The sequence below is a fragment of the Vitis vinifera genome, chromosome 10 (assembly GCF_030704535.1).
Source record: "Vitis vinifera cultivar Pinot Noir 40024 chromosome 10, ASM3070453v1".
In the NCBI taxonomy this organism is placed as follows: Eukaryota; Viridiplantae; Streptophyta; class Magnoliopsida; order Vitales; family Vitaceae; genus Vitis; species Vitis vinifera.
In genome coordinates this window covers 10,254,166-10,281,979 of record NC_081814.1, presented here as the reverse complement: position 1 = coordinate 10,281,979, position 27,814 = coordinate 10,254,166, and the positions used below count along the sequence as shown (strand labels likewise).

At 39.1% G+C, this 27,814-nt stretch overlaps 1 protein-coding gene across 2 annotated transcripts; it reads left to right on the top strand.

Annotated features, from left to right (window-relative positions):
• The first annotated feature begins 123 nt into the window (after positions 1-123).
• On the top strand, positions 124-27,752 carry LOC100264012 (high mobility group B protein 14). 2 transcript variants are annotated; one of them, XM_002275872.5, is made up of 6 exons: positions 124-384; positions 697-909; positions 7,001-7,058; positions 7,157-7,201; positions 27,265-27,345; positions 27,472-27,752. In XM_002275872.5, the coding sequence occupies exons 1-6, from the start codon at positions 302-304 to the stop codon at positions 27,517-27,519; spliced, it is 528 nt and encodes a 175-aa protein (XP_002275908.1). In that variant the 5' UTR covers positions 124-301; the 3' UTR covers positions 27,520-27,752. The 2 variants fall into 2 exon arrangements, with proteins under 2 accessions (XP_002275908.1, XP_059596082.1); XM_059740099.1 differs by having other exon boundaries at positions 27,265-27,752.
• The last annotated feature ends 62 nt before the right edge of the window (positions 27,753-27,814 follow it).

Below are 27,814 nucleotides of genomic sequence, written 5' to 3'. Positions count from 1 at the left end.
CTTGATTTCTATATAAGTTTTTAAAAAATAAATTCATATACTTACACATTTTTCATATTTTTTCACGTGTTTTAGCACGTGTACTCTTACTAGTATATTAAAAAAAAACCTCCTTGTCATCTTATGTTCCAAGGCCGCAGGTTGCCATTGCTAGGCGACTCGCAAAACTCAAAACGTCACCGTTTTCCCTTGGCATTATTATTATTATTATTATTTAATTTTTTAATTAATTAATTCAGTGGCACCGCAAAATAAAAATCCTGCTTCCTGCGGGTTAGAGTGCGAACAGCCAACACCAAAAATGGTGAAGAAAGCTAAGAAACGCTCCCCAGCTTCTTCTTCAGTCTCATCTCCTGCTACAAACCCTAATACAATGACCAAAGAGTAATCGACTTCTCTATTCTCGCTTTGCTTTCACACATTTTTTTTCCCTTAATTTTTTCTTCTGCCACAGTTCTGTTACTCTGAAACTCATGGAACGGAGAAGAAAAGGGAAGAGAAGAGATTATGAGTCATATGATTTATTATTATTATTATTATTATTATTATTATTTTTGGGTTTTCCAAAAGGAAAAAAGAAAGCTTCAAGCTTGTTTCAATTGGGTTTTATACCTTCTCGCCTCAAAATGTTGCTTTTATTTTAAATTTCTTGCGTTTTCTCGGAAACCGAACGACGAGTTTCTTGTAAATGTCCAGGAAGATGGCGTTGAGAGTAACATCAACGGAGAGGATGGTGCTGAGGGTAAGATCAACCGAGAAGATTAAGAGGGCGGTCATGGAGAGCAGAGTTAGTGAGAAAGAGAAGAAACCTAGATCAGGAAATAAGGCCAAAGCGAAGACGAAGAAGAGATCCCAGAGAGTAGACTCCAAGAAACCAAAGAAACCGCCCACTGCGTTCTTCTACTTCTTGTAAGTTTCCATTCGTGGAATCGCTTTTAACATCTAAATTTTTTTGGTCCATTTCTTTATTTATCATTGTATAGTTTGGAGGGAGAAAGTTCAATTTGTAATGGATTCGCAAACTAGTAGCATTGCTATTAATTTGTAGACTTTATGAAAATGGATTTGTATTGTGGCTATAGTGGAAACCATAAAATTCAAGGGTCATATGAAAAGAATAGGGTTTGAAAGGGGCTAATGAGAAGAGACTCATCAAACACTTGTAAATCCTAAAAGATGAGAGTAATTAATGGAGGGTTAAAACTTGCAAAGCTAGGTTTCTATTGTAAAATAAGGCATGTGTTAATACCCAAATTATAGGTTGATTGAGTTAGAAGTATTTTCTGAGGTTATTTCTTCACTGGAGATATCTATCTAGGACCATTCCACTGTTGCCCATTTAGTATAATTCAGGGAATTATCTTGACACTTCTTGTTTGTTAAATATCTCCCATTGCTAATGCTAAGATACCCAACCACCTTCTATCATTATATCTCTTTGTCGTTTCCTATAAAAAAAAAAGATACCCAACCACCAGCTTTGCTACAACTCAAGAGGGAAAACCTTAAAGGGTCCCAGCAATCCTCTTAGGCAACCTTTTTTGCCTCTTAGCCTATATTGCCGCCCCAATGGAAGAGGCATCCACATCTCAGGATGTATATAGGTTCTTCCTCCAATGTTTGTATCATAATGCAAATGACCTGTGCTAGGCCCAATGAACGATGATTGAATAATTGTGATCTCTACTACCCATGATGGGCCAATGAATAACCATTGAATAGTACCATTCAACAAGAAGATTATTAATCCCCATGGTAGTGGCTTCTCTTCAGCCCTCTTATAATGCAAAATTCTCAGCCAGTCACTTTCTAGTCCATTCTGTGGTCATCTAGAGAAGAAGTGTAGCTTGTGTCCCCTAAAAAAAGTCTCTAATAGTCTCCCCCTATATCCATTGGGCCCAAGTTTTCTGAATAACGCCATAAAATTTAAGCTTAAGATCTCCTTGTAACTAAGTGGGTTTGGGGGTGGTGTAATAGTTTGATCCCAATGGCCGATAATCAGTGTTTTTTTTTTTTTTTTTTTTGATAGGCAAAAGCACAAAGATATAATAGAGAAAGGGAGCTTGAAAGGCAACCCAGAGCATACAGGGAGTATACAAGAGATACCTAAAACAAGCAACAAAAACACAAGCACTCACCGACCCTCAACAAGAACCCAACCAATCCACAAAGTTAAACAAAGATAAAGGGCCTACAACTATAGAAGAATTAGCCCAAGATAAGAGATTACAAACAAGAGAGTTTTTCAATCTTTGAGTCGACAAAGCCCCGTTATCGAAGACTATCCTATTTCTTTCCTTCCAAATTGTCCAAAATAAACAGAGAGGAGCTGCCCGCCAAACCTTTCTATGATTCTTGTCCTTAAAAGAGACATACCAACTTGATAGAGTGTCTTTCACCGAAAACGGCATCACCCAATTGACCCCAAAAAGAGAAAGCAAAAGATCCCACAAAATCTTCGTCTTAGAACAATGAACAAGAATATGATTTATCGTTTCCTCTTCAACGCAACACAAGCAACATCTATTGGCTAGAATCCAACCCCTCCTCTTAAGCTGATCTTGAGTAAGGACCTTCTCCCAAGAAGCTTCCCAAGCAAAAAAGCTCACCTTTGAAGGAACATACGGACTCCAAATAATCTTACCCGGAAACGATACTGCATAGCTATGATCAAGAGACTTGTAAAGAGATTTAACAGTAAAAATCTCATTTTTCGTCCCTCTCCACAGCATCCTATCCTCCCCATCAGCATCCACCCTCTTCCCTTGAATGGACGATAGGAGTCTCTCCGCCTCCTCCACTTCCCAATCGTTGAAAGGTCTAAGGAAAAGAGGAGTCCACCCTCCCACTTCCCCCATTTGATCCCAATAGTCCGCAACCCACGCATCTTTAGAACCCGCTAAATCAAACAAAGAGGGAAAAGCCTCACAAAGGGGGGTGCTCCCGCACCAAATGTCTTTCCAAAACCTCACCCTTCTACCATCCCCCACCGAGAAAGATACATTATTGAGCAGAAGCAAACCTTCCTTGCTGATTTCCTTCCAAAGTCCGACCCCATGGCCCTCCCTAGCCCCACACGTGCTCCACCCTCCTCTTTCAACCCCATACTTCGTACTAATAATAAGCTTCCAATATGAGTCTCTTTCAACCGCAAAACGCCAACTCCATTTGCACAAGAGGGCTCTATTAAGAATGGAGAGATTTCTAATCCCCAAACCACCCATCTTTTTGTGAGTACAAACAACAGCCCACTTAACAAGATGGGGCCTCTTCTCCAACGCTCCCCCTCCCCAAAGAAAGTCCCTTTGTATTTTCTCAAGTCTTAATTTAACCACTCTTGGCATGCGCAATAATGACATAAGGTAAGTTGGCATGCTCGCCAAAGTACTCCGGATAAGAGTGAGTCTCCCTCCCTTAGAAATGAATTGCCTCTTCCACAAGGCAAGTTTCTTCCTCATCCGCTCTTCCACTCCGTCCCAAACCTTCACAGACTTATACGAAGCTCCCAAAGGGAGCCCCAAATAGGTGGAAGGGAGAGATCCCACCTTGCAGCCCAACTCAGCTGCCAATAGCTCAGCATTCTCCACACAACCCACCGGCAAAATCTCACTTTTGTTCAAATTAATGCGCAGTCCGGAAGTGGCTTCAAACCACATTAATAACCAACTTAGAAAAGTCACTTGCTCTTGGGAGTCATCACAGAAGACCAAAGTATCATCGGCAAACAGCAAGTGCGTGACTTGGATCCCGACACCTTCCCTTCCCCCTATCCTACAGCCTGAAAGAAAGCCCCCTCTCACTGCTCTGTTGATGAGACTACTTAAGGCCTCCATTCCTAAGACGAAAAGGTAAGGAGAGAGTGGATCTCCTTGCCTTAACCCCCTGGAACTCCGGAAAAAACCGGTAGGAGAACCATTGACCAAAACCGAAAACGAAGCAGTTGATATGCACCATCTAATCCACCCAATCCATTTCTCCCCAAAACCCATTCTTTGCATCACTGATAGCAGAAAATCCCAATTAATCCGATCATAGGCCTTCTCTAAGTCCAATTTACACAAGACCCCCCTTTCCTTTCTTTTCAGCACGGAGTCTATGACCTCATTAGCAACTAATGCAGCATCAAGAATTTGCCTACCTTCAACAAAGGCATTTTGGGAAGAGGACACCACTTTTCCCACCACCTTTTTCAATCTATTGGCTAAGACCTTAGCGAGCAGCTTGTAGAGACCCCCCACCAAACTGATTGGTCTGAAGTCACTTAAATCTTCGGCCCCACACTTCTTTGGGATTAAAACTAAGAAAGTGGTGTTCAGGCTTCTTACGAATTTACCCCTCTCATAAAACTCCTTGAAGAAGCCCAAGACCTCATCTTTGACAAAATCCCAACAGAATTGCCAAAATGCAAGGGAAAACCCATCCGGACCAGGGGCCTTGTCCCCATTCAGATCTGAAAGGGCCAAGAACACCTCATCCCCAGAAAAACTCTCCTCCAGCCTGGCTGCCTCTTCATCCCCAATGCTGTCAAACTCAATATTATTGCAGCAAGGGCGCCATCCTCCAGAATCTGATAAGAGGTCCTTAAAGGCCCTCACCACACCCCTTTGGATGTCATGCTCTTCTGAAAGCCAAGTCCCATTGATTTTGATTTTTTTCAAACAGTTCCTCCTTCTGTTCGAATTTGCCATCTTGTGGAAGAATCCCGTGTTCTTATCGCCTTCCTTCAGCCAAATTTCTCTCGATTTTTGTCTCCATGAAGTCTCCTCCATAAGAGCCCATTTCTTAAATTCCTCCCTAGCCTCCTTTCTCGCCTCTAGCTCCTGCTCATTTAAAGCTCTAAATTGCTCCTGATTGTCCCAGTAGGATACTTTATCCAGAGCCAGCCCTTTGTTCACCCCCACTTTGCCAAAGACTTCCGAGTTCCATACCTTCAGCTTAATTTTCAAAGCCTTCAGTTTTTCTGTCAAGATGAAACTATAGGACCCACTATAATTAAAACCTTGCCACCAGCCGGCCGATAATCAGTGTTTAAAAAGGCTATTGAGGCTTATGCCTTGAGGTGAGCCTCAAGGTGAGGCTCTATGAATTAGCCTTCGAGTAATTGAGGCTTAAGCCTCTCCGCGTCAAGGTTTACATCTTTGGAGGCTATTTAGCGTCAAATATCCAAAGGGTTTTTGATCTTTATGAGCTTTTGGTATATATTTTATAAGAGGTTTAATCTTTAATATTCAATGAGTTGTAATAGGGTCTATTATCATCTATGCTTTTGTTGGCTTTTGATATAGGTCATGAGCCTTGTATTGGGTCTCAACTTAGTTAAACCTTTTGCGAAGTAAGGGTTTAGTTGACTTCCAATTTATCTTTTAAATGGAAGGGAAAAAGAGAAATTAAGAAAAAAGAATAGGGGAATTGTTGACTATCCTAGTGGTTTTCTCGTTTATAATCATTATATTTCTATTGATAGATAAGAAAAAATACCCAATTAGTGGATAAAGAAGAAGAATGGATGGATATTAACACTGATAGGGAGGATAATATGACTGGATATGAATATTTTCCTTAGAGGATCTTACTAGTAATAGTGAAAGTAATGTTGAAATTATTTGATGAAACCATAGGAGATGGCCAAATTTTAGAGGAGAGAAAACAAACCAAATTAGAAACTATTAACAATGACAAATAATTAATTTTATCACTATAGAGTTTATGCCTTTTTCAGCATTCAATTTTCTAGTAACTTTATGAGGATTTTTCTGATTCTTTGATAACTTTTTTTATTATACATATTTGTTTAAGTTGAGGATTACATCTTGCTTCATTTGTACAAAACACCTCAAGACTACCTTTAGCATTTTAAAACATTGCTAGTACTATTTTTTTAATTTTAATTTTTATTTTTTATGGTTCCCTGAGTAAACTGCACCTCCACCTACCTAATGATACTTAGGGAAATCCTAGCAAACTCTTTGGTAATTAAGATCCAAAGAGAAGTGAAAAGATGAACCTTATTTAGCTTCAAAATTCCTTATAAATAAGCTCTATTTTGGTTCCTTGGAGCATTGCCACATCTGGGGAGCATTACCAAGGACTTTCCATACAGCCTTCTCTTCTTCCTAGAGCTCAACCTTCCAAAATTCTAGGTAATGATCTTCAAAACAACTAAAAGCCCAAGCATCTGATATGGTCTGCACTTATACTCATTTCTCACTTTCTACTTAATTGCCTTTGGATTTCCTAAACTACTTTCCTCGGAAAAGACTTTCAGTACAGGCCATGCTTGACATTTTAACCCGCCATTTGGTTTAAAAGATCCTATAGAACCTTCAGGCCTCAGGTTCATAGAGACCAAAAATGCTTTAATGCTCCTAATTCTGTTAAAGATAAGTTCCTCTTTGTTTCACCTATGGGGCTGGGGATATGTAAAGTTGACAGGAGGGGGCTGGTCTAAGGTGGAGTTAGGCCTTAGTTTTCTTGGTGTTCACTATAGAAACATTGCCCTCACTTATCAAAAAAAAAAAAAAAAAAAAAAAAACTATAGAAACATTACCCTCTTAAGCCACTGAATCTGGAAAAATTTGAATGTTAGTGACACTCCCTGGAAGGAAAACGGATTCAGGAAGAACTAGGCCACTTTCCTTGGAAATCTTGAAAATTGGCAATATTGTGGGTCAGAAGAATGCTTAATGCAGAAGATGAAGTGATGGAGAAGGCAAATAGTTTCCATTATTCTTCCCCTTGTCCATAGAACGTTCACCAACCAAAATTTTGATCTATTGATTAAATATCTAATTATTGAAAAGAGAGAGAGAAGGGGGGAAGAGAAAAAAGGTTGTGGGGGTGTTGTGTGTGTCTGTCTTTGCAAGAAGTTATCCAAATCTCCTTATTTGTCCTCCCTCTTTCTCATGAATTTTAGAAAATTAGAATAAGTGTTCTCATTTGTGTAAAAATGTAATTCCATGTGAATTTTAGAGTCTTACCCCATCTTATTTTGATTCTCAAGGGAGGATTTTCGCAAGGAGTTTCAGGAACAGAATCCAGATGTCAAGTCAATGCGTGATGTATGTAGGCATAAATTTTCTAAGAGACTTCCTTTTCCCTTATCTTTTTTCTTTCCCTTTTCTGGGCACATGAAATTTGCATCACCTGCATGTTTCAGATTGGCAAGGCATGTGGAGAGAAATGGAAAACAATGACATATGAGGTTTGTACACTAATCAAGCTTAGCATGAATTATTTATATTATTTCAGGTTTGTTAATCAAATCTTAGTGTCATCATTTAGAGTGAAATCAAGATTCATTTTAGGTGGTTTTGCTCCACTTGTTGGTTATTAATTGCCTTGGTTGAATTTCATTAGTTTGGATTGCATTGGTTGAATTTCGTTATTTATATTAGTTTTTTTTTTCCAAAAAAGCGAAAATGACAAAAAATTCATTTGGTGAAATTATCATATATAAAAAGGGCACCAGACCTACTTAGCCATGTCCTGTAAAAATGACACTAGGCATAAACAAGGAAAGAAACTGTCAAGAAGAAAATCACCAGCAGAGCACCCAGCCATGTCCCACAATTTCTCAGTGAGCTGGAAGAAGGATTTCTGCTATTTGAGCCAGATTCTTCTATCAAGCAATAAAGACCGAGTTTGTTCTCTTTTAATTTTCAAACTGGCTCTTAAACCTCCTTTAATGTTCTCCTATTACTTCAAATGCATCATGCTAAGCACAGAGCAGCTGTCCTACACATTTTCCTTCTATTGCAAACTTCCCATGCAAATCAACTAGGGCTTGCCTAATAGAGAACATGGAAGAAAACAACTATATCAAATAGAATGCAGATCAAAGCCCAGAGGTCCCTAGTCATTGAACAAAGCGCAGGAAGGTTATTGCACTTTTCCATTCCCCTTACACGTCATCAATTTGGAATGTTCCTGCCTTCCCCATAAATCGGTCTATGGTTAGAATCCTTCTCTGAGCTTCCATTCACATGAAGAATGTTGCCATTGTGGGAGCCAAACCCCAGATTTTCTTTGAAAGTTACTCTCATCCCTGACCTATCTATGGCTCCGTGAAAGGATTTTGGAGAAATTATTATCCAAGGACAATTTTTCATTGAAAATCATCTCTATATTGATTGTTCCCATTCTTATACAGTTGTTCCATGAAAGAGGAAGCATTTTCTTTGTTTCCTAGGCTTGAATTTCATCTTTTTAATGAAGCTTGGATTCTAAATCACCCCCTCCTCCCTCCATACACAATAATATGCGTCCATTTCCTAGTGCTCTTCTAATCCAAAAATGGTTTTGTAACTGATTGTTTGTTTCAAACTCCAACCAATTTAAGATAGACCTCTATGAGTCTTTCCTGAAACTACTCTAATATTGTATAATTACCTATATATATATAAAAAAAAAAACTCTAATATTGTATAATTCCTTCCATTTATTTTGTTTGTCCTCCTTGATACAAACCCTCATATCTTTTATTTCCCTATTTGATTTGCCCTTTTATGCTTCATCATCATCATCCAATACCATAATTTGATTTTTTTTTTTATAGGTAAAGATAGGTATATATAAATTAAGAGTAGGAAAAGTACACCAAAGTACATCGATGTATACAAGGAGCACATAAAGGAAGGCCTCGAAAGAGAGGACACAAAGAACCACCTTGACTCACAACAAGACCTCCTGCAATCTACAAAAAGCAACCAAAGGCATTGAGCCTTCACTTGCACATGCTAACCTAAGTTGAAAGATTACAAAAAGACCCTATATTTTTGTGTTGAATTGATTTTGTAAATTCAGGTAAACCACTTGATTTCCCTTTTAATCTTCAATGTCCTCGATCTTCCTTGGTTAAAAGACCTTATTTTTCTTGTTTTGCATTGACCTCTTTTTTTTTTTTTTGATGAATAAAGAGAAATATATTAAAAGAAAAGAGGCACATCAAAGAAGCACCCCAGAGTATACAGGTAGTATACAAAAGTAGTATACAAAGGAGAGAGAAAAGAACCCTTAACCAGGGCCTAACCAATCTACAAAATTTACAACGGAAGAGGGACAAGAGTCAAATAACCCCCTAGTCCCAGGCCCACATATTACAAAGGAAAAACGATTTACACCCATGAATCGTATGCTCCTCGTTTTCAAACGCCCTATTGTTTTTTTCCTTCCAAACAATCCAAAAAAGGTACAAGGGAGCTGAAAACCACACTTTCTTCCTTTCCTTTCCCACACAAGGCCCAAACCATCCCAATAATGCCTCTCTAATTGAAGAGGGGAGCACCCATGAAACTTCAAAGAGGGAAAAAAGTAAGCTCCATAAACTTCTGGCCAGCCCACAATGCAAGAGGATGTGATCAATAGACTCTTCCTCTGCTAGACACAAGTAACATCTGTTAGCCAAGGAGAACCCTTTTTTCTGAATACGATCCAAGGTTAAGGCCTTTTTCCACGTAGCCTCCCAAGCAAAAAAACTTACCCTTGGAGGCACCAAAGAATTCCAAATAACTCTTGTAGGAAAATCCCCTAGTCTAGATTGGACTCCCCTTTTACTGAAGAAGAGATTCATAAGGCCATTTTTCAGTTGGATAGGGATAAAGCGCCGGGTCCTGATGGCTTTACCATTGCAATGTTTCAAGATTGTTGGGATGTGATCAAGGAGGATTTAGTGAGAGTGTTTGCAGAGTTTCACAGTAGCGGGATCATCAATCAAAGCACTAATGCCTCCTTCATAGTTCTGTTGCCCAAAAAATGCATGACAAAGAAAATCTCAGACTTTAGACCTATTAGTTTGATCACTAGTCTTTACAAGATAATAGCCAAAGTGTTATCAGGATGTCTAAGAGGGGTATTACACGAAACTATTCATTCTATTTAAGGCGCTTTTGTTCAAGGGAGACAAATATTGGATGCAGTTCTCATAGCCAATGAGATAGTGGATGAGAAAAGACGTTCAGGGGAGAAATGAGTCGTTCTCAAAATCGACTTTGAAAAGGCTTACGATCATGTGAGTTGGGATTTTTTGGATCATGTGTTGGAGAAGAAGGGGTTTAGTCCTAGATGGAGGAAATGGATGAGAGGCTGTTTGTCTACGGTATCTTTTGCAGTCTTAGTGAATGGAAACGCTAAAGGGTGGGTCAAGGCATCTAGAGGCTTAAGACAAGGCGATCCTTTATCCCCCTTTTTGTTTACTTTAGTAGCAGATGTATTGAGCAGGATGTTGTTGAGAGCAGAGGAAAGAAATTCATTAGAGGGTTTCAGGGTGGGTCAGAATAGTACAAGGGTGTCCCATTTGCAATTTGCAGATGATACCATATTCTTTTCTAACACTAATGAGGAAGATTTGCAGACTCTCAAGAGTTTATTGCTAGTGTTTGGGCAAATTTTTGGGCTTAAGGTTAACCTTGACAAGAGTAACATTTATGACATCAATCTTGATCGGAATCATCTTTCTAGGTTGGCTGAATTGCTAGATTGCAAGGCTTCTGGATGGCCTATTCCCTACTCGGGTCTTCCTCTGGGAGGGAATCCCAAGGCTTGTGGCTTTTGGGATCCTGTGATTGAGAGGATCTCGAAAAGATTAGATGGGTGGCAAAAGGCTTTTCTATCTTTTGGAGGTAGGATAACTCTTATCCAATCTTGCCTCACCCACATGCCTTGCTACTTCCTTTCCTTGTTTAAGATACTCGCTTCAGTGGCTGCAAAGATTGAGAGATTGCAAAGGGATTTTTTATGGTCAGGGGTTGGGGAAGGAAAAAGAGATCATCTTGTTAGCTGGGATGTAGTTTGTAAGCCGAAGGCAATAGGGGGTTTGGGATTTGGGAAAATAGCTCTAAGAAATGTCGCACTCTTAGGGAAATGTTTGTGGAGGTACCCTAGGGAGGGTTCAACTCTATGGTATAAAGTTATTTTAAGCATTTACGGATCACACTCTAATGAATGGGATGCCAACACAATAGTCAGATGGTCACATCGTTGTCCTTGGAAGGCTATTGCACAAGTCTTTCAGGAGTTTTCCAAGTTTACTCGGTTTGTGGTAAGAAATGGGGATAGAATTCGGTTCTGGGAAGACTTGTGGTGGGGGGATCAATCTTTGGGTTCCTAATATCCAAGACTATTTAGAGTAGTCACAGATAAAAATATTCCCATTTCTTCAATTCTTAGATCTACTTGTCCCTTCTCTTGGAACTTTAACTTTCGCCGCAACCTATCTAATCCTGAGATAGAAGATTTAGAAGGTCTCATGCGATCACTTGATTGTTTGCATTTGACATTTTCGATTCCAGATGCGAGATCTTGGTCTTTATCTTCTTCAGGGCTTTTTACAGTCAAATCTTTCTTTCGTACCTTATCTCATTGCTCTGATTCTCCTCCAGTTTTCCCTACTAAGTTCGTTTGGAATTCTCAAGTCCCTTTCAAGGTTAAGTCATTTGTCTAGTTGGTGGCACACAAGAAGGTAAATACTAATGACTTGCTACAATTGAGAAGACCTCACAAAGCTCTTAGTCCTGATATTTGTAAGTTGTGCATGAGGCATGGAGAATCAGCAAATCATCTTTTCCTACATTGTTCTTTGACATTGGGGTTATGACACAGATTATTTCAGTTAGCTAAGATGGATTGGGTTCCTCCGAGGAGCATTTCCGACATGCTATCCATCACTTACAGTGGCTTTGGTTTATTGAGGAGAGGGATAGTTTTATGGCAAGCAACGTGCATAACTTTAATTTGGGTTGTGTGGCGGGAGAGAAATGCGAGGATTTTTGAGGATAAAGCAAGGAATTTAGAGAATCTTTGGGATTCTATTTTTTTCCTTGCTTCTCTTTGGGCTTTTTGTTCCAAGGTTTTTAAGGGAACCCCCCTTATTGTGTTACAACTTGATTGGTCAACGACGTGTAATTCCGATGGGTTGGTTTGGCCTAGAGAAGTTGTTCGTTATTACAGTGTATTTTCTTGTTTTCGGTTTCTTGTAGACTAGTTTTCTTTGGTGGGAGGATCCTCATCCTTCTCTTGTACTTCTTTTTTCTATTAATATATTCCTTTGTTGTTTCCTATCAAAAAAAAAAAAAAAAAAAAAAATCCCCTAGTCTTTCTGGTTCCAACTCCTTGTAAAGAGACTTAACAAAAAATCTTCCGTCCTTTGCCTTAGTCCAAATTACTTGATCTTCCACATCACTACAAACCCTCCTCCCTTGCAACCTTAATAGAAAACGCTCCACATTGAACACTTCCCAATCGTTAAGCCGCCTTGAGAACCTAGGAGCCCACACTCCCCTTCCAAAATGGCTCCACACATCTGCCACCGAAGCCTCCTTAGCCGATGATATAGCAAATAAAGAGGGAAAAGAAGTACACAAAGGATCATCTTTACACCACTTGTCCTTCCAAAATCTAACCCTCCTACCATTTCCCACAGAATAAACCAAATTGTCGCTTAACACATCCCCACCTCTCCTAATAGCTTTCCACAAACCAACCCCAAAAGTACCTCTCACAACACGGGACCTCCAACAACCCTCTTCTTCCCCACACTTTGCACATATAACTTGCCTCCACAAAGCTTCCTTTTCCACCGCAAAACGTCAACTCCACTTACATAGGAGTGCCTTATTTAGCAACGCCAAGTTCCTCACACCCAAACCACCCTTTCGTTTATCTGAGCAAACAATAGACCATTCCACTAAATGGGGCTTCCTCTCTAGGGCCCCACCACCCCAAAGAAAGTCCATTTGGATCCGCTCCAATCTCAAACTCACACTCCTTGGCATATGAAACAGGGACATACAGTAGATAGGCATACTGGACAGAGTGCTCCGGATTAAGGTCATTCTGCCCCCCTTGGAGATATATTGCCTTTTCCAAAAAGAAAGCCTCTTCCTCGGCCTTTCCTCAACCCCATCCCAAATTGCCTCCTCCTTATAACGAGCACCCAAAGGAAGTCCCAAATAAGAAGATGGGAACTTGCTAACCTTGCAACCAAACTCAAGGGCCAATTCCTCTACATTCTCCACTCTTCCTACCGCGATGATCTCACTTTTGTCCAAATTCACCTTCAACCCTGACATGGCTTCAAACCACATGAGGAGCCAACTCAAGTAGGACACCTGATCAATGGAAGGCTCACAAAATACTAAAGTGTCATCCGCGAATAGCAAATGAGTGATCTCCACTCTCGCACCTCCTCTATCACTAAGTTGCCACCCCGACAAAACCCCCCCTTCCTTCGCTCTCTTGAACAAACAACTGAGAGCCTCCATGACAATCATGAACAGGTAGGGGGATAAAGGATCCCCCTGTCTCAATCCCCGAGAACTTTGGAAGAATCCTGAGGGAGTTCCATTAATAAGGACGGAGAAACTGACAGTACCAATATACCACTGAATCCCGCTAATCCACTTAGCTCCAAAACCCATCATTTCCATCGACCAAAGAAGAAAACTCTAATTTACATGGTCGTATGCCTTCTCAATATCCAGCTTACAAAGGATGCCACCTCCCCCACTTTTCTGCATCGAATGAATCGCCTCATTCGCAATCAGTGAGGCATCTAGGATTTGCCTTCCCTCCACAAATGCATTTTGGGACTTGGACACTATCTTAACATCCAAGTTGTTGGCTTCCCTTTTTTGATAAGTAAAAGTAATTGTATTAAGAAAGCCTAAAAAAGTACACCTAAAAGTATACATGACGTATACAAGGCAACAAGGCCAAAAAGAAAAGAGAGAGCAAAAAATCACCCCCTTTCTTACATTCTTAGATTTCCCTTAAGAAAAATGTATATTTTTCTTCCTTATTCCATTTTTAGATTTCCCTTAAGCAAAAATTATATTTTTCTTCTATTTAATTTATGATTTTGTATGACAACCCTTGATGCTACAAGATGGCACTTTGCTGGAACTTTAAAGGACAAGGATGGGGCCTTCAAGTAAGGGCTTGGAGGTCAAGGCTGAAGAGGTGGTTTCTCCTAAGGACTTGGGAGGTGGTGGGGGGTGGAATTTGCTAGCCTTCTTAGTAGTTTTTTCAAGCTCACTAATTGTTTGGGGATGCCAGTTGCAGGCTATGAGAAGGAGCTTTGTTCTCTTCTTAGGAAATTGTAATCAAGAAAAGGGCATGGAGTTAAGGTGTCAGGGGGAAAGCGTAAGCCCCTGGCTTCATCTTGGTTTGAGAGGGAGATCCTGAAGTTAAGAGTGCTCAATCAACTACAGTGCCCTACCGTCTACTACAAGGGGAAAGGGGAGAGGGATGCTAGGTTGGAATGGTTCAGGATCGTAGTTAGACACCTTCATTTTTTGGCCCTTGGAAAGGGTTTCTTTGTTGGGGTTGAGTGGGCTATTTTTATCTTGTTTGGGCCTTCCTGTTAAGGGCTTCCTCATCTTCTTGGGGGTTGGTTGTTGTTAGGGTGGTGGGTATTTGTTTTTCTCTTTTCTTCTCTTGCTTGCCTTTTGGCCTTATCAATATACACCGTGTGTACTTTGTTGCGCCTCAAAGGAAAGTTGAACATAGTTGTTTTGGGAAGAGGGCTTTTGCTATTTGAGTTTGAATTGTTAAGTGAAGCCGAGCGTGTTTTGTTAAGAGGGAAGAGAAGGGTGAAAGACAATGTCTTATTTTTGGGAAAATGGCACCCAGAGGTGGGGTGTTTTTGTAATGGAGCCAATGCTAACGAGGCTTGGGTGAGAGTGGTGGGTCTTCCTCTTCATCTATGGAGCCGCGAGGTGTTTAAATTGATAGGTGATGGTTGTGGTGGTCTCATTGCAGTGGATGAAAATACGGATTTTATGGCTGAATTGCAATGGGCTAGATTGTTGGTGAAGGTGGTCGGCAGGGATTTACCTACCTTCGTCCAGTTAGTGGTGGGGTCGGGGTGTTTTTCAGTCCAGCTGTGGTGGGAAACCCCGCCTTGGTTTTTTCAGGTGGTGCCGACGGGAAGTGTTTATGAGAAGGGTGATATAGAGGATGAAGAAGAAGTAGGGAGTGGATCATGTGCCGTGTGCAGAGGAAGAGTGTTGGAAAAGGAGGCACAACCCATGGTGCAGGTTGGAGTATAGGGTGAGTTGTCCTGTGGAAGCTCTTCAAAAGGAGCTACAGTTTTCTCCTCTGACCCCACTGTAAGGGGGCCTGGTATGGAGGCGACTGATGGAGAAGATAAGCTAGGGAATAAGGGTCAAGGTGCAGGAAAAGTGGTCAAAGGGGGTGGATTTGGTTTGGGGCCCAAAGTTCTTAAAGTTGGGCCTGTTCTTGGGGAGGCCCAGTTTAGAAGCGAGATTGGGGAAGGAAGTTATAAGACAGCCTATGAGGTAGCCCAGTTGTAAGGGCCGGTGGAATCAAGGCCCATTATGTTAAAAGGTTGGCAGTTGGGTTGTGAAGAGAGGCCCTTTTACATTAAGGGCTCATTTGTGGGCTGTGAGGGTATGTCCGGAATGGGATTTCGACATGCGATAGAGGGGATAAAAGGAGTTAGGGCTCATTCCCTTTTTGAGGTAGCGGAGATGGAAGCTAGGGCTACAAAGGAGGCTTCGCGTGCTCGTGTTAGAGAGGACGTGGGTGTCGCCTGCTGTCACGGAGGGGATTGGTGGGTTTTAGAGGCTCTTCTGATGAAAGCTAGAGCGCTGATAACTGACGAAGCGTTGACATCCGAGGCATCCAGGTACGAGCCATATCTCGCTGACTTTTGGGGGGGGGGGGTCCGGGACATCTTCTCTTCTACTCCTTCTTCTGGGTGTGATCGGGCTTTGGTGGTGAGGGGCCCTTCGGGATTGGAAGAGACTATTAAAGGTGTTGGTTTTCAAGCTCCGTTGTGCGTAGTGTTGAATGATGGTAGTCCGTGGGTGATGGACTCAGAGGAGGAAAAGTCTAAGGGTAATAAGCCGGAAGCTATTGAGGAAATGCAAGAAAGGGAGGTTCTTGGTAGTAATTGGGATGAAAGTAGCTTGGTGAAGTTTAGTAAGTCATTGGGGTTCTCAACAGAAGGCATTGAAGGGGAAATCCTAAAATTGCTGCTAAGATCGAAAACCAGAAGAGATCAAGGCAAGAAAAAGGGAACTCTAGGATTGACTAGGTTTGATCGGGAAGTAAAAAAGTTAGAATGTTCGATTAATTACGATGGGGAGAGCAGAAAGAAAGGGTCGGACAGAAGAGGAGGGGATAGAACTTTATGTTTTAAATGAAGATTAAGATTTTATCTTGGAATGTTCGAGGGGTGAATGACAGAAATAAGAGGAAATTAATTAAAGCCTTAATTATATCCCAAAAAGTGGATTTAGTTTGCCTTCAGGAGACTAAAATGACTGAGATGTCTTTAGGGGTGGTGTGAAGCCTAGGTGTGGGGAGATTTCTGGAGTGGGGAGCTTTGAATGCTGGGGGTGCAGCTGGAGAGGTGGTAGTTTTATGGGATAATAGAGTGTTAGAGCTAATGGGGATGGAGGTGGGTCTTTTTTCCATTTCTTGTCATTTCAAGAATTGTGAAGATGGATTCAGATGGACTTTTTCAGGAGTGTATGGTCCTACTTTGAGAAGATATAGAGAATTTTTTTGGGAAGAATTAGAGGCCATCCGTGGGCTTTGGAATGACCCATGGTGTATTGGAAGAGATTTTAATATGATCAGGTTTCCGAATGAGCATAGAAGAGGAGGGAGAGTGTCTTCTTCAATGAGAAGATTTTCGGAGGTGATCGATGACCTGGACTTGAGGGATCTCCCTCTTTAGGGGGATCCGTTTACCTGGAGTGGAGGGTTGAACAGTCAAACCAAGTCAAGACTTGATTGTTTTTTGGTGTCGGAGGATTGGGAGGGCCATTTTAATGGGGTGGTGCAGAGTACTCTTCCTAGGCCGGTGTCGGTCACTTTCCCATCCTATTGGATGGGGGAGGGGTGAGGAGGGGGCCTGTCCCCTTCCGGTTTGAAAACATGTGGCTTAAGGAGGAGGGATTTAAGGATCTGTTGAAGGGGTGGTGGCAAGGCTTAAGTTTCAGTGGATTCTTTAGTTTCATCCTTGTAGAGAAATTGAAGGCTTTGAAGGCCATCTTAAAAACTTGGAACAAGGATGTTTTTGGGAAGGTGGGAATGAATAAGAGATTGACCTTGGACAAAGTGGTTTTCTGGGATTCTTAGTAGAAGATGCGTCTTTTATCTATGGAGGAGCTGGAAGCTAGAAAGGAAGTAAAGGGGGATTTTGAGAAATGGGCTCTTATGAAGGAGATTTCTTGGAGGCAAAAATCAAGAGAAGTGTGGCTGAGGGAGGGTGATAGAAATACTGGTTTCTTTCATAAGATGGCCAACTCCCATAGAAGGAGAAATTGTTTGTCTAAGATAAAGATTAATAGAACCTGGTTAACAGAAGAGTAGGAAATTAAGGGGGGTGTGGTTGGAGCCTTCAAGAACCAGTATGGAAGGGTTTTTTCATCTATGGAAGGGTTGGATTTTAATAGGATTGATGGTGAGGATGCAGCTAGATTGGAGGAGGCTTTTACAGAGGAAGAGGTCTTCTCCGCCCTCTCAGATCTGAACGGGGACAAGGCGCCTGGTCCAGATGGTTTCTCTCTCAGCTTTTGGAAGTTTAGCTGGGATTTTGCGAAAGAAGAGGTTATGGGCTTTTTGAAGGAGTTCCACGAGCATGACAGATTTGTAAGGAGTCTGAATTCAACTTTCCTGGTTCTTATCCTTAAAAAGGCGGGTGCGAAAGACCTTAGAGATTTCATACCAATTAGTTTGGTAGGGGGGTTGTATAAATTGTTGGCAAAAATGTTAGCTAATAGGTTTAAGAAGGTTGTGGGAAAGGTGGTGTCTTCAACTCAAAATGCTTTCGTTGAAGGAAGACAAATTCTTGATACTGCCCTAATTGCCAATGAGGCAATAGACTCGATGCTTAAGAGAAATGAGAGTGGGGTGTTGTGCAAGCTGGATATAGAGAAGGCTTACGATCACTTAAATTGGAATTTCTTGTTGTTGGTATTGCAAAGAATGGGTTTCGGGGAGAAGTGGACTGGTTGGATTTCTTGGTGCATTTCCATAGCAACATTTTCTGTTTTAATCAATGGCCCTCCAACGGGTTTCTTCAATAGTTCAAGGGGTTTGCGTTAGGGGGATCCACTTTCTCCCTATCTTTTTGTGATTGGGATGGAGACCCTTAGTAGGCTCATCCTTAGAGCAATGAGAGGGGGGTTTCTTTCAGGCTGCAGGATAAAAGGAAGAAGTGGAGACGGGGCTTTGGTATCTCATTTGCTGTTCGCCGATGATACTTTAGTTTTTTGTGATGCATCCCAAGATCAGATGACTTATTTTAGCTGGTTGTTGATGTGGTTTGAAGCCATATCAGGTTTGAGAATCAATTTGGATAAGAGCGAAATTTTGCCGGTTGGGAGAGTAGAGAATCTAGAGGTTTTGGCTCTTGAGGTTGGTTGTAAAGTGGGAAAGCTGCCAACTTCTTACTTGGGGATTCCTTTGGGGGCAAATCACAAGTCCGTGGCCGTTTGGGATGGGGTGGAAGAGAGATTTCGGAAAAGGCTTACCATGTGGAAAAGGCAATTTATCTCCAAAGGCGGGAGAATTACTCTAATTCGTAGCACCTTGTCAAGTATGCCCATATACTTGATATCTTTACTACGAATACCTAGAGTGGTTAGTTTAAGATTGGAAAAAATTCAAAGGGATTTTTTGTGGGGAGGAGGAGCTTTGGAGAGGAAGCCTCATCTAGTAAAATGGGATACCATGTATTTGGACAAAAGGAAGGGTGGCTTGGGAGTTAGACGTTTGTCTACTCTTAATAGGGCCCTTTTATGTAAGTGGAACTAGTGCTTTGCGAATGAAAGGGAGACTCTTTGGAGGCGCGTCATTCGTAGGAAGTTCGGGGAGGAAGAAGGGGGTTGGTATACTAGAGATGTTAGGGAGGGATTTGGAGTAGGCCTTTGGAAGGATATAAGGAAGGAAGGTGCTCTTTTGCAAAACAAAGTGGTCTTTTCTATGGGAAATGGTAGAAGGGTGAAATTTTGGAAAGATAATTGGTGTGGGAACTTCACTCTTTGTAACTTCTTTCCCTCTTTGTATGCCTTTGCATCATATAAAGAGGCTTGGTTAGAGGAGTTGTGGGATCATTTGGGAGAAGAAGGGGTTTGGAGTCCTAGCTTCTCTAGGCCCTTTAATGACTGGGAGGTGGAGAAGGTGGAGAGATTACTTTTGACAATTAGGGGTAGGAGGCTTAATCCTCTTTTGGAAGATAGAATGCTATAGAAAGAGACTAAGGATGAGTTTTTCTCAGTTAAATCTCTTTATAGTACTCTAGCTTGAAGAAGAGTTGTTCAATTCCCTAATAGCATTATTTGGAGTTCTTGTGTGCCTACTAAAGTGTGTTTCTTTGCTTGGAAAGCTTCTTGGGGTTAGGTGCTAACTTTGGATCAACTCAAAAAGAGGGGCCGGTTTTTAGCTAACAGATGCTTCTTTTGCTGTGAGGAAGAAGATTCAATTGATCATATTCTTATTCAGTGCTCCAGGGCAAGAGTGTTATGAGAGTTATTGTTTGCTCTTTTTGGTGTTACTTGGGTCCTTCCTTTTTTCGGTTAGAGATACCCTTAGTGGTTGGTGTGGCTTTAACTTGGGCAAGAAGCGCAGAAAGGTGTGGAAGGTAGCCTCTTTGTGTATTTTTTGGGCGGTTTGGAAGGAAAGAAACAAGATTGCTTTTGATAATGAGGAGCTTTCAATTCATAGGTTGAAAAATTCTTTTGTATGTAACCTTTGGTTGTGGACTAAGTCGGTTGTAAATGATGGTCCTCTTCCTTTACTCAGTTTTTTTGATTGTCTAGGTGCTAGTTGAGGGCTGGTTTTGTATTTCCTCTTCTTTTTTATGCCCTTTGGCGCTTCTTGTATACTCCCTGTATGCTTTTGGGTCAGCCTCAAGGTGCTCTATTCTAATATATGCTTTTTGTGTGTTGGCCTATAAAAAAAAAAAAAAAATCAATTTTTTAAAAATAAAAAATGCAAATTTATTGGAAAATGAATACAATTAGATGAACTCAACAAATTAATAAAAAAATCTGTTAAATTTAATATTGTTTGAATAATCAAAAGCACACATATAGATTGGTCGATGATAATATTCAAAATTTTAAACAACTACTATTTCAAGTTCAATAGTTTTTGTACAAAAAATGCATAGTCGAATTCCACCTTGAATGATGTGGAGGCTCAAAGTCATCGTCATCGTCCAATGATAAATCATGGTATGATGACTTGCTGCTCATTTTGGTAATAATTCAGAGTCATTTGAGTTGGCTGAATCATCTTTGATTTAGTGCCAATTGAGTGCTGAAACAGAAATAATGGATTGGGACAGTGAGGAATGATCCAAATATGACTTTTCTGAAACTTTGGACCATGTTGTTGAAAATCTTTAAATCATCCAAGAAAGTACTGGCTATTTGATTAATGCTTTGTTGATACTCTTAAGATTGTGAATTAGTTCAATAGCTAGCTTGATTTATGGTTTTAAGTAGGAGAAGAGGTTGGCCACATGGCCATTGAGGTGTTTGAGTCTATGGGGAGATAATCAGCTTGAGAAGAGATATAAGGGTTTTGGAGAATTTGGCAGTGATCCCAAGGAGTGAGTTTGTTTGGTTGTTTATCAATAAAAAAAAGGAGCTTGAGATTCCCTCTGATGATTTTGCATTCATCTCTTATAAACGGAGGAAAGCCCCTTTTTATGGCTCAAAGTGGAATCGTTGTCACTAATGTGCTGTTGACAGTTGACACATGTCCTTTGGACAATTTGAGGTCTTGCTCCTTTTCAAAATGCTAAGATGGTTTTGATGTGTAAAGTGTATTGTTTGAGTGGGAACATCTAGCTGCTGTCAAGACCTGTTACCAGTTTCAAGTACTAGGCAATGGGAAGATTGGGTCTGTTGCTTAGGTGCACCATGTTTATACAGGATCCCCAAGATTTGCTTCCAACCAAGTAGGCATATTGGCTTCAGAGTGCTGCTCCTAGACAAAACGGTGTAGGGTGATCCATGGAGATAGAGGTGACACTTGTACAGAGCTGTGTCATGGAGCTGGCTCCTTCAGCTTGGAGGAATGAAGTTGGCAGATTCTTTCTTTGTGTTTGGGCCTAGTTAAGCATTTGTGTCTTTTGGGCAGTCCAGAAGCTCAATCTTTCACCCACAGGTTGGGATTTTGGTTCACACCATCCTCCCTTGGCCTGGAAAGGGGATAGAGCCATGAAGATATAGGATTCTAATTCTTGTGGCCTTAAGATCATGTTACTTTGTGGAAATGTATGTGGTTTCAGTGATTAGCATATGTGTTGTAGGGTTTACTTGTTATGGTAGTTATGTGGTGATTAGATACAACCCGTCTGGCTGAAATGAGACACCTATCTATAGCAGTTGGAAAGCAGAACTTATAATAAATAGTAGATGAGCATCTGGAATCTTTTAACTTGTATATATTAAACCATGTCTGACCTTAATAATTGCTCTATTATTTATCTATGTAACAAAGACTATATGTATAAGCATTTGTATTTACTCAGCCTATTAAATTGGTCCATATTTTTCAAATATTATTGTATTTGAAAAATTAATGTATTGTTCACTTAGGTAAGCACCTTGGTTTGAACCTGTTGCTTCAGGATCATCCTTCACCTTTGGTTACACTCTTTGGCCTATGCCTTTATTGCAACATGCAATATTTGTTGCATGATTTCTGGTCAATTTAGTTAATTCCTTAATTCAAGCATTATAGGAAGATCAAGTTCATAGTTGTTCCTACATGTTCTGTGCTTGTCAATATTCTCTTAGTGGGAAACCTCATACTTGGCTTAATAGTTGATCTCTTGTAACTAACCTACTAGTAATTGTTTCTCATAACTCATAATTGATATAAATGCACCATTTCTCTCCCATTTGCACCCACTTTACACAAAGGCCAAAATGTTCCAATATTTCTTTTAGGCTTCCAGCACCAGTAAAACATCCTGAACTTGTCCCACACCTTCTACCCCTGCATAATCCAGCACTCCCTAGGTTCCCTTAACTCTTCTAAACTTCTAGTAGCAAGCATACCTTAATAAAAGAAAATGATTTTTGGACTCTTGCCTAGCCTATTTAGATTGAATGGATGTATTGGATCAGGTTTTGTGAAGCTATAATAAATTATGGATGGTGAAAATAGAGAATAATTTCTGAATAACATTAGTATATTCATTGGGTATATTAACAACTTATTATAATGTTTACAATGGGAAAACGAAAAGGAAATTATTCTATTATAGGGTTAAAATTACTCCACTAAATTGGCCATTAATTAAAGGTAAAAATTAGCCCCTTGTTATAGGAAATGCCAAGTCATTTGTATAGAAAAAGAAAAAAAATCCAAATTAAATTCTAGCCTACATAGTTCAAATAATTTGAGGATTACTAAACGGATTCACTAACACCTTCTCATGCTAGTGAATAAATGTTCTTCATTCCTAGCTTGCTTGTGATGGATTGGAATGGTTTAGCCACAAGTTCCTTGGTTAGTACGTTGGCTGACTATCTTTTTGAGGATAGATAGGGGATGTATACCAACCCACTATCCTGTTTCTCCTTGATGAAAGGACGATTAACTTCAGTGTGCTTTGTCCAGTTATGTTGAACTGGATTGTGGACTATATTAATAGCCGACTTCTTGTTGCAATAGAGCTTTATAGGTCCTTGCTAATTCTAAGATCACTAAGAATAATTTTCATCTAAATAAGCTCATATATTCCATGCACCATGGCTTGAAATTCTGCTTTGACACTTGACCTAGCAACCGGGAACTATTTATTATTCCTCTAGGTTATCAAATTCTCTCCCTAGAATGTACAATAGCTAGATGTTGAGCTCCTTTTACTGATTAATCCTGCCCATTAACATTTGTATAAATCATAAGTGTCATCCTCCCAGAATTTTGAAACAAAATATCACCATTAGGAGTTAAATTCAACAAACCTTGTTCCTTTGAAATTTTCTTCTAGATCAAGTAGTATCTCCATGTAAACCTCCTCTAAATTCCCATGGAGGAATGCATTATTTGCATGGAACTTTTGCAAGGGCTAATTAAAGTTAGTAGCAAGGGATAACAGTGTACGAATAGTATTCATCTTTGCCATCAGAGCAAAGGTTTTTTGGTAACCTATCCCATAAATTTTAAATATATTTCTTAGCTACCAATCTTGCCTTACACCTTACACCTCTCAAGTGTCCCATTTGACTTATATTTTATTGAGAACACCCACTTACACCCCACATGATTCTTCCCAACGGGAAGATCCACAATCTCCTAGGTTTTATTATTATTATTATTATTTCAATTCACTGCTTTCCTTTAGTTCTCATCTCCCAATACCTCTTGAACAGTTTTGGGTATGTCAATGGAGTTAAGTTTGGTAACAAATGCTCTTTAAGATTCAAAAAAGTTATCAAATGAAACAAAGATGGTTAAAGAGCGTTGAGTACAATGTCTCTTACCTTTTCTAACGATAATAGTAAATGAGATCATCAAACATATTAGAACTAGACGTAAGTTTTAGTACCTTTGTCCAAGTTGATAACTGGAGTAACACTTAAAGGTTCAAGAGTGGACGGTATTCTCCTAGAGTGAACCTTAAGCGGTGTAACATATCTCTCCCTCTCTCTCCATTGGATGATAGAATCAGGGACCAACAAATTAAGGAACCATGAGTTTGAAGTTGGTGGGCTCGAGTGAGTCTTAAGGATGACTCAGGGAACAACTAAGAGAGCTTAAGATAAGAATAGGCGCCTGTTTAGAGTCACTTAGGAGAATTTTTAATGTGTGAGATATATAAACTCGGAAAAAAACTCATGATCTTCTGCAAATGGCTCTCCTTGAAGATGAGGTTGAAAAAAAATGACCAACTTTCATGAAAGACAACATCTATAGACACGAAAAATATTTTAGAAGTTGGATGATAACATTTATATTCCTTTTTGGACAAATACATGCTTAAGGGCTCTAGGATCAAGACTTTTTGGCAAATAGATGTTTTCTTTGCCTTTCTAAAGTAGAGACGGTTGATCACCTTCTTCTTCACTGTGCAAAGACTTGGGTTATTTGGAATCTTCTTTTCTCTATCTTTGGTGTGTCTTGGATTCTTTCTTGTTCAGTGAAGGAGACTCTTCTTGGGTGGTATGGGTTGTGTGTGGGTAAAGCTCGTAAAAAGGCTTAGCAAATGACCCCTTTATGTTTATTTTGGACAGTGTGAAAGGAAAGGAATTTGTTAGCGTTTGACAATGAGGAGTTATCGATCCAAAGATTGAAAAATTCTTTTGTATGTAATCTGTGGTCTTGGTCTAGGGTGTCTTTAGATATGAGCTCTATTTCTCTTGTAAGCTTCATTGATTGGTTAGGCTCTAAGTAAGGGTAGGTGATTTTTTTGCTTCTTTCCTTCCCCCTCTAGTTCGAGTCTTTAAGTTTTTTTTTTTGTATACTTCCTATATACTTTGAGAGCACTATTTTTTGTGTCTCCTCTATACTTAATATATGACTTTTCTTTACCTATAAAAAAAAAGGGCTCTAAGATCAAGTTTTATGAGCATGAATGCGAACAAAGACCATACAATAAAAAATTCTGGGAGGGCTGTACAACTTTGGTCAACAAATTAGGGATATACCGTACAAAGTTGACTCATGAGTGATTGAAAGTTAAGAACTCGCGATAGTAATTTGTTAATAAGATGGGCCATTACCAAGACCAAGGATGGAAAAATTGTGATTTTTTGGCGATATTTCATCAAAATATTGGATTTCGATTGTCATCAAAGTGAAACATCGTGGGGAAATATTGATATGATGATTTTTTAGTTATATTTTGGATTTTTTTGGTGATATTTCTATAATTATCGGTTATTTTCCCGATTTTTCAGCTTATGTCAGTTTGGTCAACATTGGACTGACTCGGTCAAATAGTCATTGCCATTGATCAAATGTGGTCAAACCTTAAAAATAAGCTTATTGTACTTGATACAAAAGGTTCAGGTGGCACCATTAGCAACCACTGGAGCACGTTTGCTCCTTGTTAATATATATGCACCAACATATATATATATATATATTAAATAAATTAATTCTAATTATTTTATTTTTAAAATTGATTTAATTTATTAACAAAAAAAACCATAATTTTTTAATAGGTTTTATTATATAATCTATATATTTATTAAATATAAAAATATAAATATTAAAAAAATTATACATATATTATTATTTATTTCATATCATTGAATATATTTGAATTAAAATGGATCATAATTTTAATTATAATATATTTTAAAATTAGACATGTTATCACAATATTATTGTAAAATAATATATAATGCAACTTAATAATGAATGTACACTTATAAAAATTTATATTTTTTATCAACACAAAGAATATTATTATCAAATATGACAAATGATATATATCGATTTTTTTTTTAAAAAAAAAAAAAAACTTCAAAATGTTTATTTTTACTTATATAATTTTTTTTTTTTGAGTTTTTCCTAATATTTTCATGAGTTTTCATTAATTTTTATGTTACCAATATTTTGTGTAAAAATATTCACCAATATTTTGTGTAAAAATATTCACCAATATTTCACGATATATCTCGATATATCCGTAAAATCGAGTTATTGATATATCTGTCAAAATCAATATTTTCATCCTTGGTTAAGACAACTTCCCCCTTGGTAGGCTTAAGAACATTCATATGGAAAACCAATATCTATTGGAAATCTGATGGTTTTTAGTTGGGTTGAAAATGGCTGGTCAAATTTGGAAGCAAGAAAGGGTTTCTCACTCACTCCCTTCCTTGCATACACATACACAGCAGGTTTGGGCTTATAATATACTGAGTTTGTTGGTTATTTATGTCATTGGAATGTCTATTGACATTATTGTTTCGGAAAGTGATTCAACATTTCAGAAAGCCTGTTCACACAAAAAAAGTGAGGTTTTTTTTTTTTTTTTTAATTGAACCTTGGCTTAAAAGTACAAGCATGATTGCATGACTTCTAGTGTTGGTTCCTTCAGTTCGCTCATTAGTTTAGCCTCATAAACTCCTGAATGGCTATCATTTTATTTTCTTAAAAAAAGAATAAAAAAACCCTTTTATGTTGTATAAATATTTGAAGTGGATAATGATAGAAGTGTTAAATTTTGGAAGAATAGATGGTGTGCGGATGAGCACTTGTGTAATTCATTTCCTTCTTTGTATGCATCGGCTTTGTCAAAGGAAGCTTGGGTGGCGGATTTGTGGGAAGACTTAGGAGGAGGGGGACATTGGACCCCGTGTTTCACAAGGTATTTTAATGATTGGGAGTTGGGAGTTGGAACTTGTTGAGACCTTTTGTTTAATGTTGTAAGGAAAGATGGTTAGAAGGGAAGATAATGACAAGGTGATTTGGAAAGAAGCAAAAAAAGCACTATATTCGGTCAAATCTTTCTATGCAGCCTTGAAGGTGGGGAGGGCGGCCCCTTTTTCCAACAAACATTATCTGGAACCCATTGGAAAGCAAGTTGGAGAAAAGTTGACTTTAGACAATCTCCAAAAGAGAGGGAGATCACTAGTGCATAGATGCTATCTATGCAAATTGGAGGGCAAATCTATTTATCACATTCTTCTTCATTGCTATAAAGCAAGGATTCTTTGGCACATTTTGTTCTCCTTATTCAATGTAGATTAAATGATCTCTTCCTTGATAAAAGATACCTTTTTAAGTTGACATGACTCCTTTGTAGGGAAGAAAAGGAAAAAGGTGTAAAGCCGTCTCCTCTTACATTTTTTGGACAATTTAGCGAGAGTGTAATAAAAAAGCTTTTGAAGACGAGGTACAAAATGATCAAAAGTTAAAACTTTCGTTCCCATGTAATCTTTCTGCTTGGGTTAGCATGTATGTAAGTGAAGGCTCAATGCCTTTACTTTTGGAGAGTGGGTTGGGTCTTCTTGAGTGTCATGGGTGTTTTTTGTGTACTTTTTACGAGGCATTCTTTTTTATGCTCCTTGCATAATAGGTCCTGTGTACTATGGTGTACCCTTTTCTATTATAATTTATACATATTTATCTTTACCTATAAAAAAAAAAATATATAAATATTCTGTGAATCATCTCATATTAGATTTACAAGATCAATAGCTTTCTTTTTCTGAACCAGCTAAAGTTGTTTCATTGGAAAGTATCCTATTTGTGTATTTATACAAAGGCAAAGAAATGGAGTTTTTATGTGTTTTTCTGTTCTGTCCTGTCTAATAGGAAAAGGTTCAATACTACGATATAGCTACTGAAAAGAGAGCAGAGTTTGATAGAGCCATGGCAGATTATATCAAGAGACAGGTAAACTTGTTTTGGTGTTCTTCATGGTTGGGAACCTGGTTGTCAGCTGAGTTCCGGAATGTGGAATGGTTGACATGGAAAATAATGCTTTATTTCATTTTATAAGAAATAATATTTTTGTTGCAGGAAAGTGGAGAGGATGAAGAAATTGAGGACTCGGAAGCTTACGAGTAGGCCGGTAAATTATCTCATCTGGAAAAAACTATGCTTCACTGGCATTGAGACACAATTGGGCGACAAATTGTACATTTTTTCATGGGCAATTGTTAACCTTTTAGTTTAGATTAGCTGCATCTGTATCATTTTGTGTAAATCACCTCTTGGAAAATTGTCTTTTCTGTGACAAGTAAATTAGCAATGTAGATTTAACATTTTGTTTATTTACATGAACTCCGTTTTTGGTTGCATCCCTCTCATACAGTTGAAGGCTTTAGTGAAAAATGAAGATGGAAGAATCTGTCCCTGTGAG